The sequence below is a fragment of the Empidonax traillii genome, unplaced genomic scaffold (genome assembly GCF_003031625.1).
Source record: "Empidonax traillii isolate 1590-97213 ecotype Southwest subspecies unplaced genomic scaffold, ASM303162v1 scaffold558:size415862, whole genome shotgun sequence".
NCBI lineage: Eukaryota > Metazoa > Chordata > Aves > Passeriformes > Tyrannidae > Empidonax > Empidonax traillii.
Genome location: NW_020955751.1, coordinates 231,787 through 248,384, shown reverse-complemented (window position 1 = coordinate 248,384; position 16,598 = coordinate 231,787). Strand labels below are relative to the sequence as shown.

The window sequence follows — 16,598 nt, the reverse complement described above, 5'->3', positions numbered from 1 at the left end:
ATATTTGTGCACCAATGTAATAAAAAATTAGCCTTGATAAGGAAATGTTCCAGTGAAGCAGAAAAATAGTTTATTTTTACTTTAAAGTCAAACTTCATTAACCAGTATTCCTTCTACAGCTAAAAGATGAAAATAACAGCAAATGGCTTGGCAAGAAGGTTACTCTGCTGCATTGTTTCTCAACTTGACAGTATGGGGACCATCAGTGACCCTGAAATAGGCTTTAGTAATTACTTCCTTCCCAGAGCAGGAGCTCCTTCACAGAGGAGTCACCAGCTATACCTGTAGCCACGCAAAATATGACAAAATCAAATGTAGTTTCTGTTACTGGGCATGAACACCCAACAAGCTGTCCAGCTTAGGAATACATCGCCTGTAGAAATATCTTGATGAATGATAGTTTATGGTTTTCAGGGGGTGTTTTGTTTATATATGTGTGTGTGTATATATAGCTATATCTATGTCCTTTTACTTTTCCAGAAAAGAAGCAGCTGATTTCTACGTAGACCATCGAGCAAAACCTTTTTATCAGTAGGTATATCGATTTCAGCTTGACGTGTATTAAGCTTATTTATTGAATGCACAGGATTTACTATATTTACTACATTTGTTACCACAGGACCACGGGAAAATCAGAGCTTGTCTTAGTTGAGTGAAGCCCTTTTCAGAAGTATGCACCCTTTTCATCTTCCTCCAGGGACAGATCCTTATTTCAGCTATTCAGGGTTTTAACTCACACTCTTTACAGCCTGATGATACCAGGGGAATGTCTTTTGTCTCTCAGAAGTGAAAACGCTCCTAGCAAGGCAAAACTTCAAAGCCAAGGGAAGGAGCATCTTCAGGATCAGGGTGGAGCTTGCAGATAATGAGAATTAGGGGGAACACTTAAGGTTTAAGATCAATTTAGTAGCACATCCCCCAAGTCATAAGTGACTGGAAGTATGGTGCATGGGGCAGTTCCAACTGTACTGCTACCTTTGGACAAAATGTCATAATTCCATAATGCTGGACTGCTCCACCTAACGTGAAAGACTTTAGTCTTTCCATATCTGACCAGACTGATGCTTTTGACCTTTCTGCTTTCCCTAAAGGTGCCAGCTTTCTTTTCCTCCCTCTGGCTTTGGCAGTCTGCCTCTTTTAGGAAGAGGGGACCTTGTGTTTTTCAGCCATTTTGATGCCCGGGTTTGCACTGACTTGGTCAGAAGACCTGGTTTCAGTTCTGAATGAAATGCTTGAGAATCAGCAGCAGCAGCAGCTCTCCTGCAACAGCAGCTGATTTATTGTGGGTCCAAACTCAAGCCCTTCACAGAGACATGGCCCCAGGCTATGTCTGACCATGTTGGAGGTCAGAGAACAGATGATTTAGAATTGCCTTTGCTGAGTAAGCCTGCTTGAATATGTTGATAAATAAGCAAGAATTTTGCCTGCAGTGTTATTTCACAGATGTCTATCTACACTAATGGCAATTGTCTGAGGAATTGAAGCCTTTGTCCACTGTGATGTGCCTGTCTCCCATTGTACAGTACTATTGGCTACATCTTCTTTATGGGATTTTTCTCTAAATTAGAAAGAAATAGTTCCAAACCATTACAAATCAAATAGAAACAAGAATCTTCAAGGCAGTGAAATGTGAAATCTACAGCTCATTTATCTTTAATGTTGTTTTATTACCCTCTAAATTCAGATTTAGTTTGCAAGTTCACTAAATACAAGTCTAGTGAATAGCAGGGAAAAATAATAATTCTAGTTGTTTGGAAAATTATGGTTTTCATATTAAAGAATTTAATTTAAAAAATATATTTAATATACAAGGATTAGTCTGCACAGTAAGCAGTGCTGTAGAAATCACTTTTTTCTTGTGTGTATGCATGTGTAAGCTGTTTAACTGTGTCCTAAACAAGCAGTCTCTGACCAACAGAACCTGAGTTCCAATAGCTTTCTGCTGCATAGTTTCTGTATGTAACTTTTCATAGTTTTAATATTGTTTCTTTAGCAAAGAACTAGTAGGATTTCTCTTCTCCTTTTGCCCAGTGATAATTGCATAAATGACCATTAGGCAGAAGATGGTTGGAGAAGCATACACATCCACAGTTATAATTGTGTGAAGCTCTATTTTTTTAACAAAGTAGTGCAAAAAGCATCGAGTCAGTGTTCTCCTTTGTTGGTTCTATCCAGACTACATGTTGAAAAGACAGACTTGTTGGTATGCGTGTTTTGTAAAGACCTAGAATTACAGTTGTGGCGTTTTGTTTAGTTTTTAAATAGAATGTTTGGTTTACCAGTTTGGGTGGTTGTTTTCTATGTTAGTGAGGTGGTCAGGATAGGATGCAGGCTGCTCCTGACAATTTCTTCTCCTTGAATTCATCCCATTAAAATAAGTTGACTTCTGCTTATGCCAGGATGTAATAACTCACTTTGTGATTAAGTCCTCTCTTCCACACAAACTTTACAAGTCTTTCCCTTTTCTCCCGCTTTGAGCTTTGGCTGGGCAAAATCCATGGGAGAGGTCCATAGGGCAGTGCAGAAATCCATTTCAAAAGCGGTGCTGAAGTTCTGTCAGTGGGGGGTACCTACACAGGTCATGTGCAAGAGCCTTGAAATCCTGCTGTGCAGAGGAGACATGCTTAGGAATCATTCCTGTCAGACAAGTGGTTAGCAGGGTCTCTCTTTCACTGTTGCCAGGACACCAGTACTGATCCTTTACAAATTCTTTTGAAATCTGACATTCTACAAAGTAGCCTGAGTGGGTTTGTGTAATCTGGTTCTTTAACCATAATAAGGGAATGTCTGCACGTGACCTAGTCTAACCTCCTCCTCGAAGAAGAGTCAACTGCAAAGTTAGATCAGGTTGCTCAAAGCCTTGCCAAGTTGTGTTCCAAACATCTCCACTGGATCATGTTTTTGTTGGTTTTAATTTGTAGCCTGGATCACCATGTGCTGTTTCCATTTTGCAGTGAGCTTCTCCAGTTTATAACGAGTGGTCCCGTTCTTGCCATGGAGATCTTAGGAGATGATGCAGTTAGTAAGTGGAAAGCGATAGTGGGGCCAGCAAACCCTGCAGCGACTGAAACTGATACCCTGGACAGTATCAGAGAGAACTTCGGACACGGTGGCCTAAGAGATGCAGCTCATGGCCCAGATTCAGTTGCTTCAGCTGCTAAAGTAAGTTTCTGACTTTCTTGACTGAGGTTTATTTTAACTTTGTCTTTTAACAGTTGGGTCAGGAATCTCATTTTTTTTCCACACTTGAGTTCAGAACTAGTTTACATATTCTTCATGGATCCTCGCTAGAATGGAAAAATAAACTGTCTGAAAAGAGAAATCTAGTTTATCTCTGTCACAAAGGGGAACCTTGGGCCCTTTGATCAAGAGGGCATGCCTGGTCATTTTTAATGCCTTCTGTACATCACAAACAATGAGTTAATTGCACAGTCTGCGTAGTCTACCTAGAGCCTTCCACTGTTGGTCATAAAAAGAATGGGATTAAACAATTAAATCCTCCTGTGCCCTCCTGTGTTTCGCTTATCTGTTCTCCTCCACAGTCCTCACTAGTCCTCTGCCTGCAGCCTACTTTGCTGCTGCTGCTCAGAATGAAAAAATATGAAAACAGCTCACTTTGTAGTGCTTTGTGCTTTGAGAGATGATATATTGAACGTGGCTTTGAGGAGTTTGGTTCTGTTTGCTTTCTTTGCAATGTCTAAGAAAAAGCCCTTGGTTTGGGTGATAGGTATTGCCAGCGTTTTCTGTAGAATTAAGGTGACTGTTTGTGTGCATTGCTGTGGGATAGACATGCTGATAAGTGATGTTGAGAATAAAGTTTATCTCATGGTTGATTGGTATGTTGCTGTGATGTCTTAGCTGTACACCAGTGGGGAAAAGATAGCAGTTTTTGCTTCCTTCATCCTTGTCTTTCATCTGTTTAACTTGGAACAGCTGCAGTAGTACAGCTGGAGAGAGATCTGCCTCAGAATACCTAAAAGCTGCCATGCACTGCATACTAGAAAATGTACACAGAGATCATATCCCGGTGGTAAGGGCAGGGTTGTTCAGCCTCCTGTTGTGGCTGGTGTTGGGCTGTGTGGTGTAGCAGGCTGACTGCAAAGCATGAGCAGTTCTGCTGGTCAAGGACTCATCTTGCTGATCTGCACCGTGTCTCAGCTGCTGGCTCCAGTGCCTCTGGTTTTGGCAAGAAATCATATGCTGGACGTGAGGTACTTTCTCTGGTGGCAGACTTGATGAAGATGTTACAGAGTCAGAAAGAGTTTGGGTAAAATTGATCTTTTCTGATGAAGGAGATTTATAATCAGAAAAGTCTTTGAAGTTCTGGTTAAATAGTTAGATGTGTTCAAATATAAGGGTGATAGTTTCTCTTTGTTCTTGTGTACTACCATGACAACTGTGCCAGCTTCTGAATCGAGAGTGCAGGAAAGAGTATCTATTAGCATAAAATCTTGATTAGGAACATAAGTATGTTCTTTGCTTTAAGTTTGTTGTTCTTTTCACATTTCATTATTTTTGAAATGCTATCTGAGAGGCCCCGTTCATCTGCAGCATTTTTATGACACTGGGATTATTTTTGCTGAACCTCTGTAGGTGTTGCATCTTTGTGGTGTAGCTGATACCGATCTTCAATAAATCAACCAAAATTGTGAATTTAATGCCCCTGCACCTATTTTAATTTAGTAGGCCCAGCATTATATGGCTGTATAGCGGTTGCTATGGAAACTAGTTGGCTGTGCCTTGCTTGTTCCTTTCTTTCCTTGCTGAAAAGAAAGGAATATAAGATAAAGAGACCTAAATGAACTCTTCTGACAGAAAACTGAAGTCCCAAACACATTTAATGAACGTATAATAAGCTGAACAGTTAGACTGGAAGGCTGCATTGTTCTTTTGGGGGCTAAGTGACAAGTGAAAGTATGTCTCTGATACACTCTAAGCTGCTGTCTCTCTGCAGGCCAAATTTTGTTATTTCTTTAAATGAGGAGTAAAGGGAAAGGAAAAGAGTTTTATTTTTTAAGGTTCTACATCGTTATAGTTTGGCATTTCATTATGCCAGTCCTTCAACATTATTAAGTTAATTTCCTTTTATGTATTTTAGTGGATAAAACTAAGTGTTGAATAGTATACATATTTTGCTGCCTTTTCCTGGCCACTACTTTTAGAGTAAACAGAAGTTAACAGAGTGGGACAAGGTCTTTGAAACAAGAAGCATTTTATCAATATAAGAATGTAGGCAATTAATCCTTTTGTCTCAGATATGCCCACTCAAAATGTAGATTATTTTGATATAGCAGATATAGCAGAAAAACAAAAACCGTTTTTCTTTCTATGGAAAAATCCATCAGTTTGAATTATATAATTGTCCAAGTAAGGATTACAGAAATTGTCGAGTGCTAAAGACTGGGAGATAGGTAAGTCTATTCCATTTGAATTGAGCTAGTAAATTAAATGAGACAATTCCAGGAAATGGTCTTTAGCATTGCTGCTGCTATAAAGGAAAAAATCAGATAGATTTGGTAGTAGTATTTCCTGGATGTAATTTTTTTCCCTTAAAGAGAAATTTATCCATTCTCTTACTGAATTTGACTAATAGGTCTGAAATGGAATCTGTGTTTTGCACGTTTGTTAATTTGCAGATTCTGTAACATATGGGAATAAATGGTGTGGAAAAAGTGTGAAGCTGGCAGTGAACAGTGAAAAAATATCACTGAGGAAAAAAACCTGACTGTCAAGCTCACCCCAGGATGGTCTAAGGTCCAAAGCTATATGATAATCAAGTAGTAATGGTGGGAAGAAAAGAAGCAATCAGAGGAAAAAGGTTCTTTTGATTTATCCCAGAAATCAAAGCAATTGAGTTCATCAGCTGCTATTCAGTAAGATTAAGAAAAAAAAAAAAACCCATATATATATAAGGTCAATAAGGCATGAGGAATGAGTCTGCAATTTTAGACAAAGTTTAGTTGTTTAAGAGGAAAAGGGAAACATGTAAACAAATGGGAAGGAGGTCAGTTTTGTATATGGAAAGGAAACGTACTGAGAAATGGATAGTAGTTATATTTTTGCTTATACAGTGGAAAAGATGGTTTGAAAAAAGGGAAGACAAAATGTGTATATGGGAGTGTATTTGGGAAGATAGGAAGGAGAGAGAATTTGGAAAACTGGTAGCACCTCTACCAAATTATTGTGACAGCAGCTTTCTGAATGCTCTGAGTGCAAACAGATTGTATTGCAGAAGTGAAAGCGAAGACACTGCAAGAAATATTCCTGTCATGTTTTTATGATTGTAGCAATGGTACCAAAGATGAAAAGATACATTTGAGGTAATAGTATAGGGGAGAAGTATTTGTAGGAAAAAAAACAAAAACAAAAAACCCAACCTGTTACTTAAGGTTTGTCTGTACTTATGGATACTTCACATATTGTTGCTTATGATGAAAGCTGATAGATGCAGCTAGATCAATCTAAAATGTATTCAATTACACTTGTTTTCAGGAGCTGGAGTTGTTCTTTCCCTCCAGTGGGGGTCGTGGACCAGTGAGCAGTGCAACATTCACAAACTGTACTTGTTGCATTATTAAGCCTCATGCTGTTAATGAAGGTAAGCAATGCAGATAGCAGAGGGGAAAGCAGTGTGTGCTTCATTGTATCCATGAGCATTTCTACGCCCATTTTTGGGGAGAATGGGACTGCCAGAGCACAGGGTGTATTTCATAGTACTTACAGAAGCATGCAGATAGCTTGTTTTTCGTGCACATTTAGTGTTTCTGTGGTTCAGTTCCATGAAGAGTGAGTGCGTCCTGTGCTTTCCATGTGGATACTTGTTAATTTCAGAATAAGAAGGGAGAGGTGAAAAAAGAAGGATAAAAACATACATGAGATTTGATGAATCTTATTGTGACAACTTACCTTGTCCTTGTTCCTGTCTTCCCACCACAGTCACCTGCTGGAGGTTAGCATCCTCACAACAGTGTGAAAGTGGGACACCTGGCTATGTTGCAGGGCCTTCCACTCATGCCGTAACATTAGATTAAAACTACTCACAAAGGAAGATTTGTGCTCTTATGAATCTTGTTCTGCTGAATACAGTGGGGATGGAAAGTAGAAAAGGCTTGTTAGTGAAGATGAGCCAAAGACCTAAAGCATTTGGTAGACTCTGTGATGCTTTCTGTGCCAGAGAATCTCCTGTGAGTTTACCATATGAGTATTGGAAATGTTTAATGCCCTACACTTACCATGCAAAAATAATCTCACTCATGTGTCCTGTACTTAGATGTAGGAGCAGTGAGTGCAGTAAAATATTTTGGCTCTGGCACTGAAACAGTATTTTTGAGTGCAGAATAAATATTGCTGTGTGAGAGTGCATTGAGTTTTTTCTTAGTAAGATGCGCAGCACACTGCAGCATTTTTATCACTTCTCTGTGGATAGCTGAAATGGAAACAGCAGAAGTGGCTGGAGCAGTTTCCAGGCCTTTCACACCTCATGTGGGATGTCTGGAGAGCTTGCTGAAAAAAAACGAAAAGGCTTTCACAAGAAAGAGTCTCGCAGTCCCTGCTGATAATATGCCTGTTATCTCTTCCAGGCCTTGCATGGTATCTGCTACTGATAAGTCTGCCATGCAGCAGAGACAGAATGATGTTCCTTTTACAGAAATATGGGCAGCAGCTGGGACTGTGATTTTACCTACCTACATGTTTGCAGAGGACAAATTTTTATGTGGCAGGATTGATATGTCGATGGCTTGGACTGTGCTTTTCTATACTTGATATAATTTCTATTACATGTAGAGACTCAGACTATGTCTTAATGAGCTCAGGTTGTCTCTTCCTATTTTTAATCTTCTTTGTTTCTGTAGATTTCATAGTGCCCTGTCTTTTACTCGCTTTCCTTTTTCTTGAACTCCCCTGAATGTTTCTGAGTCACCAAAAGACAAATTCTGGCCCTGTTTGTACTCGCCTCTGGGAGTGTGAGTGTCTGTAGGATCTGAGGGTGGTGAGAGAGAGAGGAAGGATACAGATAAACAAAAAACCTATTTGCTCACCCAGCTGTGCAGTGTGAGCTCTAGAAAGACTGGCCTAAGGTTCAGCTTAATATCCACTATGTACTTCGTTTTCTCACACCACAGAGGGCTGGAAAGGCAGATGACAGCTGCCAAACAGAACTGAAATTTGAAAGATTAAGTGTACCTTGTCTGAGCATTCTCCCTCCATGCAGCTTTGATTACTACCTTGAAGAGAAAGAAAGTTCAATTTTGATTTCTTCGAAGTCAGCAAAGCTTTTTATCAATCTGTTGTGGTTTAACCCCAGCTGGCAACTAAACCCACACACTGCAGCCCCTAGGGTTGTACCTGTTCCAAGTGGAGCCTTATCTGCATGCCACAGTGTCTCCAGGGGAATGCCTGCTGCAGCGTAGATTTATCCATAGTTGCAGTTGATTTGAAGTGCACCTGTTCCAGTGTCATTAGCCATAGGTCACTATGTTTTCAGAGATGTACCTGCTCCAGCATGGATTCATCCTTGAGCCACAATCCCTTCAGAGTATACTTGCTGCAGCACAGACAGAACCATGGCCATAGATGCTTGTAGATGTACCTACTCTGGCATAGGCTTATCCATGAGCACAGATGCTTTGAGGTGTCCTGATCCCACGTGGGCTCATCCACAGGTCACAGTCCCTTTGACTCCCGTTCACACTGGAGTTCCAGCCTGTCCAGCACAGCAGCACAGAAACAGCAGCGATGTCCTGGCCACCTGCCAGCCCAGGTGCATCACCAAGGCCATTATCCAAATGTTCCTGGGATAAACAGAGTAAGGTAATCGGCAGCACAGCTCTACAGCCAGCAGGGAAAGCAAAAAGCCACCACTCACGAGCACTAGACTCAGGCAAACAAGTTCCATGGAAGCACAGGAGCCTCATGATTAATAGCTGAACAGCAGTAACAGCTATAAACTCGATCCAGCACATTCCAGTAAAATGTGGCACTATCACAAACCCTGTGAGCCCCACCTTGGGTGCCAGAAAGGACTGTTGTGGTTTAAACCCATCTGGCAACTGAGCCCCACACAACTGCTCACTCATTCTCTCCCAGTGGGATGGGGGAGAGACTTGGGAGCGTAAAAGTGGGAAAAATTGTGGGTTGAGATAAAGACAGTTTAATAAGCAAAGCAAAACAAGGAATTCATTCATTGCTTCCATTGGTAGGCAAGTGTTCAGCCACCTCCAGGTTACTTGGAAAGGTGCCACAATTCTGAATGTCCCCCACACACTGTTCCATCTTATTCCCCTGGCTTTATATGCTGAGCATGACTCCATAATGTATGGAATATCCCTGTGGTTGGTTGGGGTCAGCTGTCCCACCTGTGTCCCATTACAACTTGTTGTGCACCCCCATCCCCTCGCTGGTGGGGTGGTGTGATAGGAAGAAAAGGCTTCCACTCTGTGTAGGAGCTGCTCAGCAATAACATAAACATTCCTGTGTTATCAGCGCTGTCTCCAGCGCAAATCCAAAATACAGCCCCATAGTAGCCACTGTGAAGGAAATTAACTCCACCCCAGCCAAAACCAGCACATAATTTTAAATTAACATCAAGAGTGATGGAATTCAAGGACTGGCCATGTTTGTACTGTACCAAGACCTCTTGTCCCAGCTTGTTTTCTCCAATGTTGCTTTGTATGTTTCGAAACCCCCAGGCACTGCATCTCTTAAAGAGATTATGAGAGGTCTTTTAAAACTTTGCAGAAGTCTCACTTCTGATGAGGAGTTGGTCTTAGGAAGGGACAGAGACACTGGCTAAGCAGTGGCCTTTGTCTTTGTCTGAGAGCTCTGGTGTGGCTTCATATTGCAGCTGGACCGATTCCAGTCTGCAGTTTTATGTGAGATGGATCATTCTTCCCAAGGGCTGCAGGAACTTTCCAACATAAGCCCAGTGGGCCAGGAGTGTTGCAGGGGAGAGAATTTAGCTTTCCTAGCCTGTCTTCTTCTGTCTTCCATAGTATTTCTCATATTCTTCTTCAGCTTATTTTTGTGAGTAACAACAAAAATATCACTGAGTGGCATCTCTTGGTGCATTTGGTCATCTTACAAAGCATTTTTGTCACAGTTGGAAGAATTCCAACAGAGAGCTGTTAGCTAGCTTTGTGACAGTTTTGGGGAGTTCTCCTCATCTCCCTTTTAATGTCTGTTAGCAACTGTGTTCAGTGACACTCGAGACATTCTGGTTGTACCAGCAACATCTCCTGTCTCTTCCTGTATCTCAGTTGGAGTAGGTGCTATAGCAACTAATGAGCTACCTACCATTTTGGCAGAATTGCGTGCAGGAGACTGCTTGGTCTTAAAGATGAGCTACTTGCTTACCCCTAGTCCACCCTGCTGTTTTGGTGGTAGGGAGGTAAGTGAAAATGCAGCAGGTGGAGAGGAAAGGAAATCCTGTGTGGCCAGTGTGAAAAGGTGGTTTGGCAGAGCCAGAGGCATAGAGAGGAATTTAAGTGGATCAAAGCAGCAGAGCTTCTTATGCGCTGGAGTTTTGATTTGCGCTCTACAAATTTTCAGTACTGAGTTTCTAAAAATAAACTTTTTTGTCATTTCCTATGCACTGCTGAGGCTTTGAACTTCACTATCTAATTACCATGAATATAAGCTGCTCATTACATATTTACAATTACTTGAAGTTTCACTTACACACTGGAGTTTATGCAGAGCTTTAGTCTTTATTTCTGCAGAAACATATGACAGAATTAATTATTTGAATTTTGCTTTCTGGTTCTTTTTTCCAGGGCTTGTTTTTTTTCCAGGGTCTGTTGCATAACTGATTCTTAGAAGGAGAAATCTTCCAATTTTCTATCCTGGAAGATGGTTTGCTTGAAAAACAGCTGTAAACTAGGGTGCTTTTCAGTGAGCTTACCTTGCTGTCAGAAGGCTGGATGTAATTCCTAGTTTATGCTGGTTAATTCTTGGACAGAGTCCTTAGGAATTGACCTTGATTGCCATAGGGGGTTTATAGGGTTCCTATTCAGTGACAAAGTAGTGGAAAATCAGTATTGGTTTTATCTCTGACCTTGCTGACCCTCTCCTGACAGGCACACAGGAACAACTGTTCCTAGGCAGCTGCAGCAGCGGAGCCTCACCACCCACAGCAGGACCTGGTGCAGTCACCACCCACTAGAGACGTCCTGTGAGAGTGTCCAAATAGTCTGCCAGGCTGCAGGGGAACCCTGAGGCCTGATAAAGGGTGTCTGGGGAGTTATGTGAAGCTTAACTTCAGCTGTCAGGGGTGCTGGTAATGCTGGAGGGATGGTATCACAGAATAAGCTGAGTTGGAAGGGACCCACAAGGATCACTGAGTCCAACCCTTAGCCCTGCACAGGACCATTCCCAAGAGTCACACCATGTGCCTGAGAGTATCATCCAAACACTTCTCGAACTCTGTCAGGCTTGGTGCTGTGACCACTGCCCTGGAGAGCTTCCAGTGCCCAGCCACCCTCTGGGTGAAGGACCTTCTTCTAATATCCAGCCTAAATACAACTTCAGGCCATTCTCTCTGGTCCTGTCACAGGTCATCACAGAGAAGAGATCAGTGTCTGACTCTCCTCTTCCCCTCATGAAGAAGTTGTAGATGACGATGGGGTCTCCCCTCAGTCTCCTCCAGGCTGAACAGACCAAGTGACCTCAGCTGCTCCTCATAGGGTGTCACTGGCCCTCTAGGAATCTGCATCATACATGTCTCTTAAAAGAAGTAAGGCAGTAGCTATTTTGTCAGTCTGGTGTCAGCATAATGTCTTCTGTGGAGGATCAGAGATGGGAAAATGGCTGGGAAGGCCACGGAAGGCAGTATATCCCAGAGCTCTGAACTAAACAGCTTTAGCTCACTCTCTGGTGGCTCCTCCCGGTGGAGATGAACTGCGTCCCTGGCTGGCAGCAGTAAGATAGTTGTATTTTAACTCTGAAGAGGATTTGCAAGAGCAATCCAGCTCATCTCGATTGGGGGCTAGAATGCAAAAGCAACCTGATACTACTCTGTGCAAACTTGTTCTGACAAGGGAGATATGTTGTGGTTTGACCCCTCTAGTATCTGTCACGCTTTTCTTTTAGTCTTCTCTTCTCCAGAGATCAATTTTCAGTCAAGTATGCGCAGCTCTAGGATTGTATGGCTAAGCTATTTAATAATTTGAAATTTTTAGTGTGGATCTGTGTTCAGTAATCCTCTTGCTTCTTGCGCTTCTGATACTTCAGATACAAGATCATAGTTGCAATCACTTAGATATTCTCTTTTTGTAATTCCCCTCATGTTGCTAGATCCAGAGGTATTAACTGTAGTGCTCAGAAGTCAAAATTGTGAATTCACCAAAATGGATAAATACCAGTTTAATGCCCTGAGGACAGTTATGACTTGACTGTTCTGTGAGCAGAAATAGCAGAATAGACCTTATAGATCACTGGGTGGGATTAGCTTTAACATATTTATTTGTAACAGTTTAGTCATGTTTGCTGTAGGAATTAGAATTTGGTATTTCGTGACTGGTTTCTTTGATGTGGCCTTTAGTTACTTCTTTTGAAAAATGAGCAGGGGAAAAATTTGAAAATAGTGATTATCAGGCTAAAGAAGTGTGTTATAGTTCACATTCTGAACTTAGGTTGCAGCACAGAGCTTGAGAAATGAAATCCTGCTGTCCTTTTCTGCACTCCCAGCCTGTGACATGGGTTCTCCTAATGTCAGAGTTTTGCCTAAAACGAATTTGGGGCTAGAACTGTGCCATGAACTTGAAAAGCAAAGCTGCTAGTCGAGAATTTATTGGACCTGATGCAAACTGAAAGGTCTGCCTAGAGGCAAGGGAGCTTCTATGGTCTTGAGAGTTCTTAGGCATGAGACTGATTACCCAGACAGGCTTGTTCTCCTAGTATGTGTTAAGTTTGAGATTTTGTTCTGACTTTTTTTTTAAAGTTAAATCCTTGTTCCTCTTATGTAATGAAAAAAAAAAAATATAGTGACATCTTCCACAGTATTCTTCAACTAAAATTTCAGTCTCCTAGAAAACAAAAGGAGGAGGAATGGTTTCTTTCCAAGTGGAAAAGATATTCTGTGGAAACGTGGTTTTAGACCTGTTCTGAGTGGATAATAAATTCTATGGACCTCCTCTATCTTAACTTAGTAGTAAGTGGACAGCTTTGGAAGCTTGTAGAACTTTACATTAATTAACAAAATGCTGCATGACAGGTAACCATAAGAATCATATTTATGTAAAGGCAGAAAAATTCCAATTGAGAGAGTAGATTGTTGCTCCAAAGACAAACCTAACTTTGACAAAAAGAATATCAAGGACTAGTTCAGTCTCAAGCACGTAGAGAAACAAGGTTTACTTATGTAGGATCTCAAGTGAAGTTACTGTATAAGAGACAGTGAGGAGAAAAGGATTGTGGAGAGTGGGAATCCAGCATTGTAGTGGATTATGTGTCTGACTGCAAACAACTGAAGAACTGTTCCTCACACATGATATACTTGTTGCTCTTTGAAAAAGAGAAGGCATCACTAAGATAATGTCCAATTCACTTCTATATTATGCTAAGTCTAGTTACATGTATGTACTAAGGAAATTAAATAAGCTGGAAAAGAAAAAGAGAATGGGATGGTGGAGGTGCAAATCTGTTATAATTCTCAGGACTATGTATCTGTTTCATGTTTTTTTATCAAGACAATTTGTACTCATTAGATAAGATTTTTTTTAGAATTGTAAACAAACCCTGGAAATTGTTTCTTTTTTTTATCATTTTAGGCCTAAGTTTGACTAATTCATTATTTTTGTTTTCAGCAAACCTAGAATTAGAACAAGGTTTTCAGAAAGCTGTCTTTTCACACTCGAGAAAAAATGAGGAATGCAATTTTCTCATAAGTAGTCTGAAAGTATATACTAACTGTTTGTGACAAGTATTTGTAATAAAAAGGTGAAGTGCAGATGCTGTGTAGTTCACCTCAATATAGGTAGAACTTCTCTTTGGATCTTGTCTGCAAGGTTGAGTGCCAAGGGATGTCAGCGATAGCCTTGATGCACCTAACTATTAGAAGTTAAGGAGCTATTTGAAAACAGATCTCAAAGTGGAAAAAAAGTTGTGGGATGAACGCAAGTCTTTGCAGATACTTCAAAGTACAGTGGACTATTTGAAACGTGACCTCTGGGTCACGCACAACATGGCAATCTTAGTGCTGTAATCAGGTGAAAACGATCTAGTAAAGCACTGTGCTTTCAGATGCTGGCATTCTTTTGCAGACAGATTTGCCCAGGCAGAACACGTATTTATGCAGAATTAAATGCAGTTTGTTTCTTGTGTTTTCCTTGAATAAATTATATATAGGGTGGTGAAGCATTTGGTGGTGTCTAGTGGTGCTGGGGTGTTTTTGGTTAGCTGGGGTTTTTTCTCTTTTGGGAAGCTAGGAAAAAAGTGATTAACATGAAAGCAACCTACTTTACCACTCTATCACCATTTTTTAGAAGAAAATTCTAGCTTTCATGAGAACGGTAGTCCCTCCACTTCCATCTGTGTTTTGAATTCTCTGCTGTAGTTTTAATGATGGATATTCCTTGCCTGGGGTGTTTGTTTTTGAAGCTAAGCCGATGTTGTTTCTTGGTTATTTCCTGCATAAAGTTTTAGCAGCTTGGCATTGGCTTCCCAACTTAGACTAACTTTCAGTTTCACTGGAGAAGTGACATTCATTTTTTTGAAGTATGAAAAATATATTTTGTATTTGTACTGGTTAAGGTAGAGGGGGAGGTGAACTGGGTCTGGAAAACCTTTCTGACAGTTTGAGACAGGAAGGAAGAGGAGGAGATATACTGAGATATATTTCAGAGAAACAAACAGATCAAATGGCACAACCAGTCCTTGCTGAAGCTTGTCAGTATCCTCCAACTGGAAAGAGAGTGTTTCTTATTTCCATGTAGTAGACTTATATTAGTGGTGTTCATGTTGAGGGGACTTATCTGCAGGGACGATGGTATTAAAAAAGACATTAGAAATTAGTGTTTATTTCTGCATTTTGGGATTTTCACTCTTAAAGGGTTAGAGAAAAGTCAATTCTAAGAGTGGACCAGGGAATTTCAGGCTAATGAAACTTCTTTCATATGAAGGACACTGATGAATCAGGAGTCTATAATTTCATTTAGATCACTCAGTGATGATATGATGGACATTTACCAACATGCCTTTTTTGAAGGAAAATAAGCTTTGCTGATCTCTGCATTCTTTAAGTATGTTTTCTGTAAAGGAAGGTAAAACAGAGCCAGGTAGTCTAATTCACTTGAATATCAGTGCCTTCATCAAAGTTCTTTGCTGTTAGGAAACCAGAATTTTCCTTTAGTGAAGGGATTTCTACATTTAAATCTGTGCAGCATATCCATAAATGTTTCCCTGAATGTTGGACTGGACATGAGCACATGAAATTAAAAGGATTTTACAAATGAAGTCTTGTCACCCATCCAGGGGCCAGTTCTTGTCAATGTTGCCACTAATGGCTCAAATGGGGAAGGACAGAGCAAGCTTGCAATGTTCACAGATGGTGCCAAGTGCCTACTGCAATTTTGAAGGATGTGATTAGAATTCAGAACATTCCTGATGAACTGCAGAAATGAAGCGATGTGAAGACGATGAAACTGAATATAAACTGCATAGCACTACCACAGAGAAGGGAAAATAAATGCACAGATATAAAACAGAGAAGAACTGGCAGGGTATCAATGGAAAGTCTATAGAGAAATGGTTGGAATATGATGTAACATATGCAAAATCCGTGTTCACAATGTTGGACCCACTAGTCCTGCTCAGTGCTTGTGAGAATCCAACTTGTGTATCATGTCCAGTTTCTGGGCACTCTGTTTCAAAAATAATATAATCAACTGAGAGCAAAAGCAGTAAGAAATTTAGCCAATGAAAACTTGAAGGGTTTAATTTATTTAACCTGAGGTGGATAAGACAGGGATATACAGCTTTCTAGAAGTAAATTTACAAAATGTGTGCATGTTTACTAATTTAGATGAAAGAAGATTTAATCAAAGTATGAAGGAAAACTTCATCGTTTATCACTGGCCTGATGTCTGGTGATTTAACAGAACCAGAATTTACCAGAAATTTTTGAAAATGTTTTAGAAAAATGAATAAAAAAAATGCAACCACGCACAGTCTAACTCACTGTACCTTGCAGCAAAATATAAATATATTGAAATCTCTTCCGTTACTGCCCTTTTCAAATCAGAGTGTAAGGAAAAGGGCGAGGTACTGGATCTGAAAACAGACAAGACACAGAATGTAGGAATATGTGATAGTTTTTTGCCAAGTCAAAAATAAATTATAGAGCTTCCAGTACATTTACTATTGATCTAGGACAGTGAGTTGGCGAACCTTCCCCAGGAAGTGGAATATAAAATTAGTAAAGGCTGGAACAGATTATAGGAGATCTCATGAGGGTTTTAACCTCCAGAGTTAAGTTAATTGACAGTGCAATAGTAGATTAAAGTTATTGTTTATAATAATGGGCTAATGCACACTCCAAGGCATAATTTTAACCACTTCCTCTCTGTAACTGTAACCATTGTCCCATGCTCAGAGTTCAGTAG

The 16,598-nt window shown here is 40.4% G+C and overlaps 1 protein-coding gene across 3 annotated transcripts in view; it reads left to right on the top strand.

Moving 5' to 3' along the window:
- The window catches only part of NME7 (NME/NM23 family member 7), a 90,223-nt gene that overhangs the window by 28,575 nt on the left and 45,050 nt on the right, over positions 1-16,598 (top strand). For all 3 annotated transcript variants that reach the window (XM_027897758.1, XM_027897759.1, XM_027897760.1), the window contains exons 5-7: positions 481-531; positions 2,955-3,162; positions 6,493-6,598. In XM_027897758.1, the coding sequence (XP_027753559.1) occupies positions 481-531; positions 2,955-3,162; positions 6,493-6,598 (365 nt within the window). The remainder of the gene's footprint in view (positions 1-480; positions 532-2,954; positions 3,163-6,492; positions 6,599-16,598) is intronic.